The sequence below is a fragment of the Pithys albifrons genome, chromosome 2, assembly GCF_047495875.1.
Source record: "Pithys albifrons albifrons isolate INPA30051 chromosome 2, PitAlb_v1, whole genome shotgun sequence".
In the NCBI taxonomy this organism is placed as follows: domain Eukaryota; kingdom Metazoa; phylum Chordata; class Aves; order Passeriformes; family Thamnophilidae; genus Pithys; species Pithys albifrons.
Genome location: NC_092459.1, coordinates 64,835,821 through 64,853,427, shown reverse-complemented (window position 1 = coordinate 64,853,427; position 17,607 = coordinate 64,835,821). Strand labels below are relative to the sequence as shown.

The window sequence follows — 17,607 nt, the reverse complement described above, 5'->3', positions numbered from 1 at the left end:
GCCGCGCGCACCGCTTCCGGGGGGGGCGGTGCGCAGGCTCGCGGGGGCGGAGCAAGATGGCGGCTGCGGCACCGGCCCTACCGGTGTCCCTGTCGGGCAGGTTTAAGGGGTCCGTCCCGTCACCAGTGGCAGCGCGGGGGGCGGGAGGGAGCTGAGGCGTCGGCCCGCGGCCGAGGAGCGGCGGCTTTCGGGCGCCGGTCGGGGCCGGGGGCGACTCTTGGCCCGGTGCATGGTTCTTGGTCCGGTGCGACGGGCAGGGGCCGCATGGCCGTCAGGCGGCGCTGTGGGTGTGGGGCCGCCGCAGGAAGAGCCCGGAACAGGCCACGGACGCGTGTTGGGAGCGGCGCTGCGCCCCCGGTGTCCCCGCGCCGTCCCCCCCCCCCCCCCCCCCCACGGTGTCCCCGCGCCCCCCCCGGTGCCGGGGCCTGGCTCGCCGCGTGGGAATCGTGCAGTAAAACAAGTTTCCAGGCCCCGTTGGCGCTCTCTGTGGGACTCGTCACGCGCTGCTCGTTGTTGGCCTTCTCGAACATAAACAGGGTTTGGGAGAAATGCCACTTGTAGTGCAGAGGGCGTGAGACCACGTGGGTTTTCCTGTCGGTACGGGATGCGTGTGAAACTTTAAAACAGGTCTCTCTGCTTTTAGTTTTCCGTTTCCCTGACAGTGTCTGGGGAACTGAACAGTTAGTGAACTGTTTAGAATTAGTTGCAATGTTTTGTCAGGGCCAGTCATTTACCATTTTTTTCCTTGAAAAGACTGCTGTTCAGCTTGTTTAAAAGTACACCTAAGAACTTGACCAAGGTGAGGTTGGGTGGCGGGTTATTATTTTTTTTATTCCACTCCACTACTTTAGCGGCACATAAAGTTCCTGTTACGACTGTGCTTTAACCCGAGCTGGCACCCAAGCGCCACACAGCTGCCTGCTCGCTCAGCCCCCACTGGATGGGGGGAGTGAATGGGAAGGATTAAAGAAAACTTGTGAGTTGAGATAAGGACAGTTTAGTTATTGAAATAATATTAAATTATAATGAAAAGGAGAAGAATGAAGAGAAATAGAGCCCAAGAAAAACAAGTGAAGCCAATGAAAACAATTGCTCACCACCCGCTGACTGATGTCCAGGCAGTATCCAGGCAGTGTTCCCCCAGCCAACTTTTCCTCCTGGTATCCATTGCTGAACATGACACCACATGGTATGGGATATCCCTTGGGTCAGGTGGGGTCAGCTGTCCCAAGTGTGTCTCTCCCAGCTCCTTGTGCGCCCCCAGCCTGCTCGCTGGTGGGATGGTGTGCTGGTAGGAGAGGCAGACAAGGCCTTGAGTCTGTGTAAGCCTTGCTCAGCAATAATGAAAACATCCTGTGTTACCAAGGCTGTCTCTAGCACAAATCAGACACATAGTCCCATGCCAGCTACTGTGAAGAAAATTAACTACCCCAGCCCAAGCCTGCACAATGACCTTGCATTTGTTTTTAAAAATTAAAGATATTTCACATTGGCTGTCAATAATAAAAATTTGTTCCTCTTCCTTTTTAGATCCTTTGCATATTTTACAATTAAAGACAGACTGCCACAGATCCTCACAAGAGTCATTGATACTCTGCACAGACATAAAAATGAATTTTTTGAAGAACATGGTGAGGTAAGAGTAAGTTCTTTTTTGTTGCCGTGATATTATTTTCCTCCCTAACCCTTGAGAACCCTTCTCTGCCTTGTTTTTACTGGCTTCTTACTATAGTTGTTACTTGTCTGTCTCAAATTTGTCTGTTTCTTTTTTTAATCTTTCTTGTAGATGTTTTTGATTAGTTCTGTAATTTGCTTTTCTATCTAACCTTTCTCTGCAACTGCTTCACTTCCTCAGGTTTTTGTGTTGATGCAGTGTTTGATAGACTGTAGCACTTTCTGAATGTGTCTGTTTCAATACTGTCTTCCTCTCTGATGAGGAAAAAGTGCAATCTAAAAAGAAGTTCCATGTACAATTCATTTTAGGATGTTAGGTCTAAGATGAGCTTCATTAACCAAAATATGTTTTGTTGGTTCAAGCTCTGATTTGTCAGGTGTCCTAGTTTAAGGGAAACCAAGGTGTTTACCAAGGCTAGAGGAGGAAACTCCTCTTCAATAAACACTTCACCCCTTACTAAATTTTTAAACACTTTAATTAGAAAATGTGTATAAGAAGGATAGCTGTTCTTAATTACTGTGTGTGTATATATAGATAGATAGATAGATACAGGTATGACTATGAACAGAGCAGAGCAAACTACTCCTCCAGCACCAAAAAACCCCAAACAACCCCCAAGAAAAACCTGTAATTTCCTCCCTGTGCAGTTATATTGTGCACGGCAGGTGGCAGTGTCGCACCTTAGCTGGCCATGAGGTGACTTTTGTTTTTTCCCAGCAAGGCAGAGAAAAGAGATTGTATGACTCACGTGTGCAGGAGGGATAGGACCTTTTCCATGGGGAAGAGCACTCTCTCCTTGTCCTTTGTTCAAAGAAGGAAACACTGGAAGTTGAGGGGTGGTAGTAGTTCCCAGAAATCTCCTTGCAGTCAAAGTCAGTTCCCAGGAAAAAGATCTGCAGTGTGTCCCGAAGCAGCCGTGACCCTCCTCTCTCTCTCTGAAGCTCAGGGTACCCAGAGATGGAGAGGGGAAGGCGAAGAGCAGAACGAGAAAAGAGCTTTCACCAGCTCAGCAAATGGTGGCTTCTAGTCCAGCAGCTGCCCAAAAATGAAGTGCCACCAGCATACAGAAAAAAGCCTCTCCCCTTCCCAGGTGCTGGGGGTCAGTTTCTCACCTCCACTCCACCATTAAGTTGGAATCCAGAGTCATCAACCACTCCTTTGTTCTCAGTCCTGGCACTGCAACTTCCAAAACCTTTGTGTTGGTAGGGAGAGAAAAATTCCCTGAAGGACCATTACCTGCACCACCTTTCTTTGTTTGAACCTTTAACATCAGGGACTCGCCTTTGGCAATTAAAACTTACCACTTACATATTTAATGAAAAGTTGATCTGTGTCTCTACAGGAATAGATGTTCAAATAGGAACTTTTGTTCTCCGCTTATTTCAGAAGGGTGTGGAAGCAGAGAAGAGAGCTATATCCCTCCTCTCCAAACTGCGTAACGAACTGCAAACAGACAAACCAGTGACCCCTTTGGAAGATGAGCTTCCTGATGCTGCGCTGTGGAACCAATATCTGGACTACCAACGAAATTTATCAAATGGAAATGGAGAACCAAGTTGGTTTCAGTCCCCTTGGTTGTTTGTGGAGTGTTATATGTATCGAAGAATTCATGCAGCCTTAGCACAGAAGTAAGTATTTACTACCTTGGTGTGTTACTTTTCAAAACAGTGCTCTTTCCCATTTTTATTTTAGGAGAAAGAAAGACAGCTGAGGAGTAACATAAAGGAGACTCTGAAGCTTTTACCGTATTCCTTTTCCCTTGTCTCTCACCTCGGATTTAAAATTAACATATTTTCTTTCCCTATGAAACAGAATTTGAAGCTTATTAATTTTTTGTGCTTCAGTTTTGGTCAGTTGATCTACATGAAAACTCTTAAGCTTAACTATATAACTTAACCTTCTTGCAGACTAAAGTGAATTGAGATATGAAAACCATGTAACACTTGTAAAAGGTTTATTAGTCTAGAATTCTCTCTTAAACCTAAAACACGAAATAGTAGAGCCACATTATAACTTGTTTTGGGCATTCTAACTTGCTTTACTGCTTGAAATCTGAAGTTAACATTTGAGAACTGGTTCTTACAGCAGTTTACCCAACTTAAGCAGCCCCTGCTCATTCTACACCAGCTTCTTAGTTGCAGCAGTGCATGCAGACCATGTGTTGCATGGAACTCCGGGAGCTGATCCTGGTTAAAAATAACTGGGCAGGAAAAACTTGTTGTGCTGGTACCATGGAGAGGTGCCAGTACACGGCATGGAATAGGAATGATCAGTTTAAGTTCCCATTGGTGCCAAAAAAATTTGAAAGCTCCGTGAATACTGGATTTACCTGTAGTATTATAGAGATGCAAACAGAAATGGGACTCAGTTTCTACTGCTATGTTGTGTAATTTGAACTCTTGTACCAAAAGGTTCAAATATGAGATGGATCTGCTGGATTGTACTTAGAATGGTGAGCGAACACTTTTCATTAGTACACTTTAAGTCTCTTGATCTCCATTATTTAGCAAGTCTTGAGCATATGCTTGGATGGAAGTTCAGTTATTTGTCAAAAGGTATACATGTCTCATAATAAATTGGTTTATATTTCTTATATATTACAACGTTCTTATCTTTACCATGTTAATTTTCTGAAGTCCTGATAAAGACTTTCATAGAAATAACTTCCTATCACTGTAAGAGAATCTGGTATGGGAAGTACAACTCAGCACATGCAAACGTGCTTAAAATTGGGCCAGTAGTTCTCATTCCCCACTTTAGTTGTATGTTGCAGTTCTAATTCTCTGTCTGAAGGTTGGAGTTCAAAATGGTCACTGTTGGTGCAGTTCCCAGAACTGCTGTGACTGAACACTTGTTCACTTTCAGAATATATTGCTAGAAATATAAAGATACCTTTCATAGTGTCTGATATCAGGCTGTTACTGAGATTTGTGAAAATCTAGTCTGACAAAAGAGAAGTGGAAGATCTAAGTATGGCTCATAGTACAGTCTAAAAAAAGCTGATCTTTGAGCTTCACTTGTATGTGCTGTCATGGCAAGTATGTCAATAAATTTGTTCTCCTTCTCTTTTTAGCCCACCTATTGACAACTTTGATGTATTTAAAGAAGGAAAGGCTCAAAATTTCTTTGAATCCCAAGAAGCTGTTATTGGCTTATGCACTTACTTTCAGGAACTTCTTAAGAACATCAAAGATCTAGATGAAAAGCAACTTCAAGAGGAACTTTTTAAGCTATTGCAGGTAAACTAGTAGTGCTTAACACAAAAATTTTAAAATATCTCCTCTGAAACAAACAAATACTCAAGGTTGTAAAGAATTGGAGGTTCATATGGAAATTAAAATATAGCTCTTTTTTTGTAAAAACTGTGGTGAAATCCTGACAGCCATACTGTATTGCTGCTACATTTGGAAATATTTATATTTTGGTTACTTGTATTAAATGTGACATTTTCATTAACTGCCAGTCTTCATTGTGTATTTGAAACCCCTGCAGTTCTCCCTCAAAACCTGTATCTCTCAAATGTTTTAAGGGTAGTTCCCAATGACCTTTCTGGTATTTAAGTATATTTTTTAAAAAGCATTTTAATTGACACATTTTTAGACTTCTTTGAACAAAAATTTAGAAGTCAGTCTGGGCCAGAAGTGGTTTAAAAGCTTTATAATGATATTATTCTTGGACGATAGTGCCTTTGGATAGAATACCCAAAGTATCGTAGAATAACAAAGAAGTCCATTAGCTGGCAACAGTGCAAACCAAGTATTCAATGAATCTTTTTAAAGAGATCATTAGTGAGTACTCAAAATACATACACTTAAAATACTTAACTTGGCTGCATGTAATAAGAAAGATAAACTTGCTTTAATACTCCTTTTTCTGTGTTACCACAGATATTTTTCGGAATTGCGGTATGGAGAGTATTTGTGTTCTAAGCTTTGTCATCAGTGTATTTATGTTGATTTAAATCTTCCATCTTTGTCACTTCTGATGTGTGTTTCTGATACCTGCAGAAATACAGAGCATTGTTTGGTTTCTTCTACAAAAATCTTATCTATGTTAAAATCTTATCTATGCAAGAAGTTGACTGCGGAGTTAGAGCCTTCATTACCTAAACCAAATGAAACAAAATCTTTAGTGTATGTGAAGTTCAGAATGTAACTACAGTGAGACCTAGCAATTTTGTTTTGTTTTTTTTCTTCCTTCTAGGTGTCACTGTGGGGCAATAAGTGTGACCTTTCCTTTTCAGCTGGCAAAGACAGCTCTCAGAAATCTAGTCCCTTACAATCCCTGGAAAACATGGTACCTTACATCTTAGTGAATGATATGGAAAAACTCTGGTCGCTGCTTGTAAATGCCAAAAAAAGTAGAACAGAAAGTAATGTTAGAGTTGACATAATCCTGGATAATGCTGGATTTGAACTTGTAAGTGATCTTGTGTTGGCTGATTTCTTGTTATCGTCAAAACTAGCTGATGAAATCTATTTTCATGGAAAAAGTATCCCGTGGTATGTATCAGATACCACAAAGCATGATTTTAACTGGACTCTTAAACAGCTGCAGTCAGCTAATCATATGTGGATGTCTAGATGTGGGATAAACTGGGAGGGCAATTTGAAAAAGGGAGTTTGGGTTTTCTGTGACCACATGTTTTGGACTTTGCCACATGACTTTTCCAGTATGGGTGGAGTTGCTCCTGACTTGTATGCTGAGCTACAGATGTCAAACTTGCTTCTCTTCAAAGGTGATCTAAACTATAGAAAACTAACAGGAGATAGAAAATGGGAATATACTGTCCCGTTTCATCAAGCCTTGAACAAGTTTCATCCTGCACCTCTCTGTAGTTTGAGAACACTGAAATCTGACACTCAGGTTGGCCTTAAACCTGGGCAAGGTGAACAGATTCAGGCTTCTGAACCTGACTGGATGGTAAGTGGAAAATATGGGGTAGTTCAATTTGATGCTGGTCTTTAGTGAAACGATTCCCAAGATTATGAAAGAGAGATTTATTCTAACTACTTTTTCTGTTCCGTGCTTAGCTTCAGCAGAGATTCTTTCTCGTTTGCACTTTTTCCTCCCAAGTGATTGTTGGTTTTTTTTCACAAAATACTTTATGTTGTGCAAAAATTTACAAACTTTGTATACATAAATCTGTCTGTATTTCAATATATTTGTTTTTTCTAATGTCCAGTGTCAGCCGATCTTTAAGATTACTATGTAGTTGTCCATAATATTCTTTTCTTCATTAGTGAGTGTAAGTTTATAGCTTTACAAATGAAAAATCTGCTTCAGAAACAATTTCCTCAGTCCCACATAGTGCGTATTTACTTATTTCAGGATAATGTGCTCCACATGCCAAGCATTGCATAAAGATAGTATTTTAGAGAATTCATAAATTATTTCCAGACAGATTCTTTCAATGTTTGATTATAGTTTGTTGTATGTTAAGTGATAAAATACTGGGTGACAGCTTGTAAACATTCGTGTAGGATTGAAAGTGAAATTTAAATTTTAAAATACAAGTGGATGTTTCCAGCCAGTTTGCCTGTAGGAGGGGAGTTGTCCCATCTCGTAGGAAGATTAGTGGGAGAAAGGATCATCTCATTTTAACAATATTGAAGATACTGTTTATCTAAGAACCTCTACCAAAAATAAGCACACAAAAACCCCTCCCCAAATAAACAAACAAATGAACAGTTGTAATAATGGGATTTTATATTGAATGCAGACTTGAATTACAGATGGTCTGTCAGCAGTGTATGTGGTTTAAGCACTGCTGCCTCTTTCTTTTGTGATAATTCTCTTTATTTGTCAGATGTATTTATTTGTCTGGGTTTTTTTTAAGAGGGATGCCTTACTTTTCAGGGGGAAATACACCCCAGTTGCACTGAGAAGTATATGCTAGAATTGCATATGCCATATGGGTTCCTGCTAATTGGAATTGTTAGATGCCCGTTTCTTCTCTTCTACCCTGATCTCAAAAGCTGCTGCTAATTAAGTTTGTACAATAAAGATCTCTACAGTGGATAAATACGCTCCAAATGCTGATGACTTTAATTTATCTATGTGTTCTTCTTAAATTTGAAAGAATATATTAAAGTTTCAAGGTCAAGTATTCAAAAACAAAGATGCAAAGAATTTCATGAGGCAATGTGAAAGTAGTAGGTAGGGTTCTGCTTTTGAGACCTGAGTTTAGTGCTCTCATATCTTTGTATCTCTGGCTTAGTACTCCTAACGAGTGAATTCATGCTTAGGCACCTGATGGAACTGCAGAAATTAGAAATCCAGTCAAGAGAGCTGAAGGTTAGACTGCTGTAGGTTTCTTTGACAGTAGAGAGCTCAGCAGACCTCTAGCTTTGGTGCTTTGATAAGTACATAAACAACACGATGAACTGTGCACTGGAGCCTCAGTTTCTCATCTGTGAAAATGTTGTTAACATGTTTTAAATGCGCTCTGAAGGAACAAGTTTGGGTCAAGAACAGAGAGGTGGAAGCTGTAGAATATATAGAATGAAAACTTCCCACGTAGTTCAGCGAGATGGAATGAGTAGGGGAAGAAATCTGCTTTGCCTGTGGACAGATTGTTTGTAAGGTGCTGACGTAATTTGCTGGAGAGGTTTAACAATGTGTAATGGACAAGAAGAGAAAGAATTGTTTCGCTCTTGAGGACACCCTTGACAAATAGATTTGCCTCTTACACAGTCCTTATAACATGCTGAGAAACCTGGTTTTGTTTTTCACTTGTTCTTAATGTGTATTTCTGCCCAGGTGGCTTTCAAGGTGTTGCTTCTGGGAACTCACAATGCAGATCGTTGAACATTAATGTTGTGAAGTTATTACAAATAGAATCTTACAAAATACTAAATCACTTAGGAGATGCAGCAACATTTGCTCAGTATAACTGAATTATCCCACTGGAGATTGTGCGTTAATTCAGAGCATACCCTGGGAAACAACCCTTAAAGGTGAGGGGGTCCAGGAGGGATGGACATGTTTTAAGAGGGAGATTTTGAATGCACAGCAACAGGCTGTCCCAGTGTGCCAAAAGGCCAGCCAGAGAGGAAGACAGCCAGCTTGGTTAAATAGGGAGATTCTGCAAGAAATCAGGGATAAAAAGAAAGTTTACAGACTATGGAAAAAAGGGCTGGCTACTTATGAAGAATTTACAGATAGAGCTAGGTCACGCAGGAAAAAAATTAGGGAAAGAAAAGTGGAATTTGAAGTAAATTTGGCTATTTCAGTTAGGGATAACAAAAAGTCCTTTTATAAATACATTAATAACAAAAAGAGGGGCAAGGAAAACCTCCATTCTCTGTTGGACTTGAAGGGAAATATAGTTAAGGAAGATGAGGAGAAGGCTGAGGTACTTAACACCTACTTTGCCTCAGTTTTCACCAGTAAGACAGGTGGCCCTCAAGACAACTGGCCTCTGGAGCTGGTGGACAGGGAGAGGGAGCTGAATACCCCTCCTGTATTCCAGGAGGAAATAGTGACCGACTTACTGAGCCAGCTGGATCCTAACAAGTCCATGGGACCAGATGGGATCCATCCCAGGGTGATGAAGGAGCTGGCAGAAGAGCTTGCCAAACCGCTCTCCATCATCTTCCAACAGTCCTGGCTCTCTGGGGAGGTCCCAGATGATTGGAGGTTGGCCAATGTCACCCCAATCCACAAAAAGGGCTGCAAGCAGGACCCTGGCAACTACAGGCCTGTCAGCCTGACCTCCGTGCCTGGCAGGGTTATGGAGCAGTTCATCCTGAGTGCAATCACACAGCACCTTCAGGGTGGACAAGGGATTAGACCCAGCCAGCATGGGTTTAGGAGGGGCAGGTCCTGTCTGACCAACCTGATCTCTCTCTATGATCAGGTGACCCACCTGGTGGATGAGGGGAAGGCTGTGGATGTGGTCTATCTGGACTTCAGCAAGGCCTTTGATACTGTCTCCCATAATATACTCCTGAAAAAGCTGGTAGCCCATGGCTTGGACAAGTGTACCCTCTCCTGGATTAAGAGCTGGCTGGAGGGTCGGGCCCAGAGAGTGCTGGTGAACGGAGCTGCATCCAGCTGGCGGCCAGTCACCAGTGGTGTTCCCCAGGGGTCTGTATTGGGTCCAGTCCTGTTTAACATCTTTATTGATGATTTAGATGTGGGGATTGAGTCCATCATCAGCAAATTTGCTGATGACACCAAGTTGGGAGGGAGTGTCGACCTGCTAGAAGGCAGGAGGGCTCTGCAGAGGGATCTGGATAGACTTGAGAGATGGGCTGATTCCAATGGGATGAAGTTCAACAAGGCCAAGTGCCGGGTCCTGCACTTTGGCCACAACAACCCCTTGCAGCGCTACAGGCTGGGCACAGAGTGGCTGGAGAGCAGCCAGGCAGAAAGGGACCTTGGAGTACTAATTGACAGGAAGCTCAACATGAGTCAACAGTGTGCCCAGGTGGCCAAGAAGGCCAATGGGATCCTGTCCTGTATCAAAAATAGCGTGACCAGCAGGACCAGGGAAGTGATCCTTCCCCTGTACTCTGCATTGGTGAGGCCACACCTTGAGTACTGTGTTCAGTTCTGGGCCCCTCAGTTCAGAAAGGATATTGAGATGCTGGAGCGGGTCCAGAGAAGAGCAACAAGGCTGGTGAAGGGACTGGAGCACAAGTCCTATGGGGAGAGGCTGAGGGAGCTGGGCTTGTTTAGCCTGGAGAAGAGGAGGCTCAGAGGTGACCTCATCACTGTCTATAACTACCTGAAGGGAAGTTCTAGCCAGGTGGGGGCTGGTCTCTTCTCCCAGGCACTCAGCAATAGGACAAGGGGGCACGGGCTTAAGCTCTGCCAGGGGAAATTTAAGTTGGATATCAGAAAAAAATTTTTTACAGAGAGAGTAATCAGGCATTGGAATGGGCTGCCCGGAGAGGTGGTGGATTCACCATCCCTAGAGATCTTTAAATGCAGATTGGACGTGGCGCTGGGTGCCATGATCTAGTAAATGAACTAGAGTTGGACCAAGGGTTGGACTTGATGATCTTGGAGGTCTTTTCCAACCCAATCGATTCTATGATTTGTCGCAGCCTTGGTCTCTTTCGGGAAGGGACCAGACCAGCGACGGGGTTCGCAGACTGCCTGCTGAGCTGTCGTTCACGGCTATCCCTTGACCCAAGGTATGGTTTGCCTCGCGAGCTGAGAACAAACACCAAGGAGCCAAGGGTGGTCTGACCTGATCCGAAGATCTAGGCTGATCCAACTTTATTGGGGGAAAACAGGGGTTTATATAACTTGGGGTAGGGAAGGTTCTGGAAAAGGGGTGGAGCTGAGGCGGAGCATGCAAATCCACCTCAGCCCATAGGGTATGCAAACTAGGAGGGAGTGAACTTGGGCGTGGACTGGTGACAGGCAGGGCCAGGGCCACCCCCTTGAGGGAGCTGGCCAATGGTAGCTGTTCTCTTGTTGCTGGGCACCTGGCTGCCTGGGGGAAGGTTCTGGAACTGGGAGAGCAGTAGACATCTTTATTTTAATAAAAACTGGGGATTTAGAAGGTCCGTGTTATAGTGTCATTGTCCGGGTTCTTCGGGGTCTTCCTGGACCTTCCACACATCGAACTCCGTTCGGCGATCCCGCGTCCTCCTCCATTCTTCCATGTCCATATAGTCCCCATCTCCAACATCTCCTCCTTTTTTGTCTTGTAATTTTGCTGGGAAGACCCTTCGGATGATCTGATTCTTGGCAAAACCCAAGGAATAGGTGAACGCAGAGGAAAGGCAAACGAGCACAATTTGTTTTAGCCAATTGGGCATAAATGGAATTTGAATGCTTTCGAAAATATCCTTAGAATAGAAATTTGGCGGGGCTCGAGCTGCGGAGAATAGATTTTTAAGTTGTGCGAAATTATAGAAGGCAAATTTGGTTCTCTCCTGCAGCTTGTCGAATTCTAGACAACAAAGGTTGGGTCTATCCGAGCAGCCGATCATGCGGGCAAGCATGAAATAGTCAACGGCCGCTCGGTAATTTATAGACCCAGGGAGATTCAGGGTATATTCGGTCAATTTGGTAGTGATTGGGTTGATAAACTTACTAATGTGCCCGTCTGTCTTTCCTAGAAAAGTATGGTTAGTGAAGCGGTCTAGGGAGTCGAGTTCTGAGGTGGTGTTAATAGAAATGAATGACACTATTGTGGATTTCAAATCGTCTGGGTCCGGGTCCTCGTTGATGCGTCTGGGCATGATGGGGGTGGCTGGGTCAAGGAGGACCAGCCGGGCGATGGTACATGGACCCCCTACAGGCAAGGATGGGACGCCTGTCCAGGCGCGGTCACTGCAGACCAGGAACCAGCCTTTGGGTAGAATTTTTGGCCGAATGAAAAAGTGGGACTTTAGAGGCTCTCTGTACCATTTGTTAAAGCACCAAAATGAAAGGTTGCGATAAGCAAAAGAATCGGGTGTTAGCGTGTTGTTAACAGTAGCAGAGGTTTGGCGAAAATAAGAACAGGTGTTAGTGCGGGGTGAGCCTAAAATTTTATCTCGATAGGTTCAGAGTCAGCCGGGGTCAAGTAATAATAATCATTGAACAGCCGACTGACTTTGGAACTATCGGGGAGAGCCATCAGGTGAGATTTTAGAGGGTCGTCTATGTTAGTATTGGTTAGGCAGATTTTGCCAGAATTCATCACATCCGAGAGTTCTGCCCAGATGTTACCCCGAAGGGCCGCTTTTGGTGATAACTTGGGAGATGCTGGAGTCGGGACGGGACGATGTTCGGTCGGGGACACGCAGCTGAGGAGGATCAGGATCGCGCAGGGGTCGGTCAGGGAGACGACGGTGGCCGCGATGACGAGGGCGATGGTCCTTGGAAGACCCGGACTCGCTTGGAGGGCACCCATTTCGGTCCGCTTTCTGTTGAAACACAAGCGTATCCCTTTCCCCAGGTTATTAGGGGAAAGGGGCCCTCCCATTTGTCGGTTTCAAGATCTTTGTACATTACTTTAGGTTTTTCGTCATTTAAGCTGTTATTTTCGTTAAAATGGCGAAGGATGGGGATCAGATTTCCTTCTTGGCGGTTCAGGAGATTGAGGACATACAAGGCTTTAGCCAATTTTTCCTGGGGCGTTAGTGATGCAGTGCTCTTTTCTTGTTTTTTCAGCATATTTTTTAGAGTTTGGTGAGCACGTTCCACTATCGCTTGCCCCGTAGGATTGTGAGGTATCCCCGTGGTGTGTCTTATGCCCCACTGTTGGAAAAATGCCTGCAGGCCGGCCGAGACATAAGCAGGGCCATTATCGGTCTTGATTTGCGCTGGCACTCCCATGAATGCAAAGGCTGCAGTTAAGTGCCTTTGGACATCCTTGCTTTTTTCCCCCATGTGGGCAGACGCCATCATTAATTTGGAGAAAGTGTCAATTGAAACATGTACATATTTTAGACGGCCGAATTGTGGAATATGAGTGACGTCTGTCTGCCACAGTTTTAAGGGCTTCAGCCCCCTAGGATTGACTCCTGAGGGCTGAAGGGGGGAAACTTTCTGGCACTCTGGACAACTTTTAACAATTTCTTTTGCTTGATGTTGGGTTAGGCCGAATTGTTTCTGCAACGCCTTTGCGCTTTGATGGAAAAATTCATGGGAGGCACGTGCCTGCTGCACCAAGTTAGGGACAACAGACACACCTGCCAAAATATCGGCTTGGCGATTTCCCTCCGCTACGGGACCAGGGAGAGTGGAATGAGAGCGGGTGTGAACAGTGAAGTAAGCGTGCTCTCTTTGGCCAATTAACATGATTAGAGTCCGAAATAGGGTGAAGAGTTGTTGATTACGCAATTTTTTGAGGTAGGAGTGTTCCGCTCTCTTAACAACTCCTACTACATAGGCCGAATCACTGACAATGTTCAGAGCCTGGTTGGAGAAGATGGTAAAGGCTCTGACCATTGCCGACAACTCCATCACCTGGGAAGAGCCTGTGGTGACATGGCAGTCGCTACACACTCATCTTTGACTTTCCATGTCACCACAGCCTTGCCCGTTCTTCCCGACCCGTCGGTAAATACCGTGACGGCGCCGGGAATGGGGGTCAAGGACCGCATAATTTTTAAGTTTAGGGGGATAAATTTGAGTTTTTGGGTGATTTTCTTACCGGGCAAGGAGAATTGCACTTGGCCCTCAAAATCCTGGACCGCCAATTGGAAATCTGTAGAAAGAAGGACCATTTGATTGTAAGTCTCTGATGTTATGGGGAGATATATGGTGTTAGGGTCTTGGCCTTCCATTTCCCAGCACCGCTTTCTACCCCTGAGAATGACCTTGCTGATCATCTCAGGGAGGGTAACGATGGTTTTGGAAAAGCAGTGCTGGAGGAAGACCCATTCCCATATGATCACTTCATCATCCTTCTCGTCAATTTGCCCTGTGATGGCAAAGGGCTGTTTTGGGCCTTTCAGTACAACCAGGATAGGCGGAACCCCAACCAGCTTCCTCTGGGACTGCATTTTTGAAATTTTGTTCTCTACAATTTGGAGGGCAATTTTGGCTTCTTTTGTAAGGGATCGGGGTGAATCGAGGTTGGGATCTCCTTGCAATAAGTCGAATAGGGGGCTTAACTCATCAGTTGTTATTCCTAATTGAGGCCGAATCCAATTAATATTCCCTAACAATTTTTGCATGTCGTTTAGAGTCTGAATATCATAATCAATTTTAATCTTTTGAGGAGTAATGGAGGAATGGGACAGTTTCCAGCCTAGGTAATGCCAAGGAGAATCCCATTGGATTTTCTCTGGAGCAATCTCAAAATGGAAGGCCTGCAACGCTGTGGTGACCGAATTTAGGACCCGAATTACATCTTTTTTAGATTCTGCGCAAATTAATATGTCATCCATGTAGTGGTAAATGATGACAGTTGGATTTTGGAGCCGAATTGGGGATAAAATTTTGGCAACATAAATTTGGCACAGCGTGGGCGAGTTCTTCATGCCCTGTGGCAGAACCTTCCACGCAAACCTCTTATGGGGTTCTCCGGCATTCCTAGTTGGAACAGAAAACGCGAATTTGTCCACATCCTCCGGATGCAAGGGGATCTGGAAAAAGCAGTCCTTTATATCAATTATTACGATTGGCCAATTACGAGGAAGCATGGATAGGGCTGGCATACCTGGTTGTACCGGGCCCATGGATTCCATCACTTCGTTTATTTTCCTCAAGTCATGTAATAACCGGCACTTGCCCGATACCTTTTTGATGACGAAGACGGGGGAGTTCCAGGGACTGGTTGATGGGGCGATATGGCCTAATTCTAGTTGTTCTTTTACAAGGAGTTCCAATTGTTGCAGCTTTTCTTCTGGAAGGGGCCACTGGTCTACCCATATAGGTTTTTGAGTTAGCCAATTAAGTTTGGGTAGCAGCTGCTCACCAGTGGCCGATGTTAAAAATTTGTTTTTAATTTGGCGCCCCACTGCCCCAGTATGTCTCTCCCCCATAGCGTCATGGGCAGTGGCAGTATCAGTGGCCTGCACGAGGCCACATTTCCGTCAGAGTCGGTGAAGGTAACCACATGCCAACTCTGCATGGGTTTTAGGGTCCCCCCCACCCCAGTAACACTGAGCATGGTCTCCTCCTTTGGCCAGATGTCCGGCCAGTCCCTGACGGCGATGATGGTTATGTCCGCCCCTGTGTCGAGTAGCCCCTCGATGTTCGTCCGCCCCAGGGGTGAGGCTACTACCACCGACAACAGGGGTTGTTCCGCCGTCAGGGTCGTGGTCCAGTTGACTGCCTTCTCCACGGTCTGATGTCGTTGCAGATGTGAGGTAGGGAGAAGGACAGCCACCGGATCCATGGAGGAGACTTCTACTGGGCGGAGAAGAACCTTGAAAGATATAGTTATGTCACGTCCATTAAAATTGTCACGTCCGTTGAAGGTCACAAGTTTGGTTTGGGAAATAATGCCCCTTTGTGTTGCTTGCGCAGCTGGTTGGAGGAGGTACTCCTCCCCCTCTTCCAACGGCTGCTTAGATGTTACTTTCATCTCGCACTCCTCCCCCTCTAAGATGGTACAGGGATCACAGGGGTGCAAGATGATGCAGCGAGCCCGCTCTAGTGCAGGCTCGGCTCCGACTGAGCCCGTTGGAGGCACGCAGGAGAGGCATTTAGTGTCGTCGCGCCTCTCCTGGCGCTCGGTGGGGAGTTTCCCTGCCCACCACCCTCTTTTCGCTGCGTTGGGGGGTCGCTAAAGGTGACCTGCTTCCTATATTGTGACTTAGGTGACTTAGGAGGAAGCGGGTCACCATTGATGTCGGTTACGGACCTACACAACGAGGTCCAATGCTTCCCCTTACCGCAGCGCTGACAGTTGTACTTCGGTAACGTTTTGGGTGAGGGTGGTGGTTGATTGGCGGGGCAGTGTCTTTCATAATGCCCCACCTGGCCGCAGTTGTAACAGCGGCCTGTGGCCGCGCAAGCAACAAGTTCGAGGTCTTTTTTGGAATAGTCCACGTTGCGGCAGGCCTCAACCATCTCCAGCAACGTGGGCTCCTTTAAGGGCCGGAGGATCCTCCGGCATTCCTCATTGGCTTTTTCTACAACTAGAGATCTAAAAAGCACGTCCCGGGCTTTAGGGTCGCTAATCTGTTTTGAAATAGCTTCCCTACGCCGGGACGCAAAGTCGTAGAACGGCTCTCGTGGCTCCTGAAAAATCAGGGCATATGAAGGTGTACTGGAGCTTGTCTGTGCCACCTTCTTAATTGCCTCAAGCGCCAAGTCCGCTGACTTATGAAGTATAGGCAGGGGAACCATGCATTGCTGAGCGTTGGTAACAAACCTCCCCTCCCCGTACATCTGGTCGATGGCTCTGTCCTTTGTCAGCCCCCTGGGAATGGGGACGAAGTCCCCTTCGGTGATGTGCTTCCTTATGAGTGCCTTCCACTCCGCCTCGAAGGCAGAGTATTGTAGGGAAGGCAACCAGGCGCTCGTGACCTGCTGGATGTCATTTGGCGTAAGGTCGAACGCCTGGAAAAAGGATTCCAGGAGGCTGAGCGTGTACGGGGAGTCCAGGTTGTGCTCAGCTATGGCATTCTTGATGTCTTTCAGTACCGGGTAGGAGATAGGCCTCCACTGGGGTGGCCTACCTCCCTCCACATGCACTGGGAAGGCCTTGAGCATGTCTAAGTCCCCTGCCTGGGCCGCCTGTTCGTGTACAGCCTTCCACGCCTTCTCCTGCGCCTCCACGATTTGATGTACTACCTCCACTTGGGAGGTGGTGGAGGCCGGGAAAGCGCGGGCCGAGTCGGCGGCCGTGGTGTCAAACGTGTTTGGCCTTGGCGCTGAGGCTAGTGTCATGTCCGTGTAGGTCAAGTCCAGTGAATGCCTCTTGGGACTAGTGGGGGGAGAGATGTTAGTCTCCCCCTCACAGTCCAGTTCATCACACCTCTCAGCCCTCGGTGTTATCGGGGCGAGAGAGTGTGCACACTCCGGAGGTGACGATGTAAACCTGGCGACGCGACGGCACTCCTGCGACGTTTTGATGGACAGTTGCCTATGCACGACGGATCGGCACAAGGCCTGCGGCCTGGCCAGGGCCTCAGGCCTACACGGCTTCTCCGGTGCGGCGCCGCAGGGTGGACTGGGCAGGGCACGGTGGCAGGGAGGCCTCGGTGGTGATGGTGGGTAGGCCTCCCTCGAGTGGGCCTCAGGCCTAGCTGCATGGGCGCAGCCATGTTGGTCCAGGTGGGCGGGGCTATAGGCCTGGGTGGAGGCATGGCCACAAGGTGGAGGCGTGGCCATGACGCCATGAGGGGCGTAGCCTTTGGGCGGTGCCTCAGGGGGCGTGTACTCGGGTGGTCCCTCCCAACGCTCCCCGTCAACGGCTCCTCCCACGGCTCCTCCCCCGTTATCCCAGGCCACGAGGTGTTTCGCGCCGCCGCCATTTTCGCCGCGATCCATGCAGTGCCCCCCCTCCGCCATTTTGCCCTTGA

At 46.4% G+C, this 17,607-nt stretch overlaps 1 protein-coding gene across 1 annotated transcript; it reads left to right on the top strand.

Moving 5' to 3' along the window:
• Window positions 1-5: 5 nt before the first annotated feature.
• Window positions 6-6,853, top strand: ARMT1 (acidic residue methyltransferase 1). The gene is made up of 5 exons (XM_071549320.1): window positions 6-109; window positions 1,531-1,636; window positions 3,062-3,303; window positions 4,749-4,914; window positions 5,879-6,853. The coding sequence occupies exons 1-5, from the start codon at window positions 57-59 to the stop codon at window positions 6,641-6,643; spliced, it is 1,332 nt and encodes a 443-aa protein (XP_071405421.1). The 5' UTR covers window positions 6-56; the 3' UTR covers window positions 6,644-6,853.
• The last annotated feature ends 10,754 nt before the right edge of the window (window positions 6,854-17,607 follow it).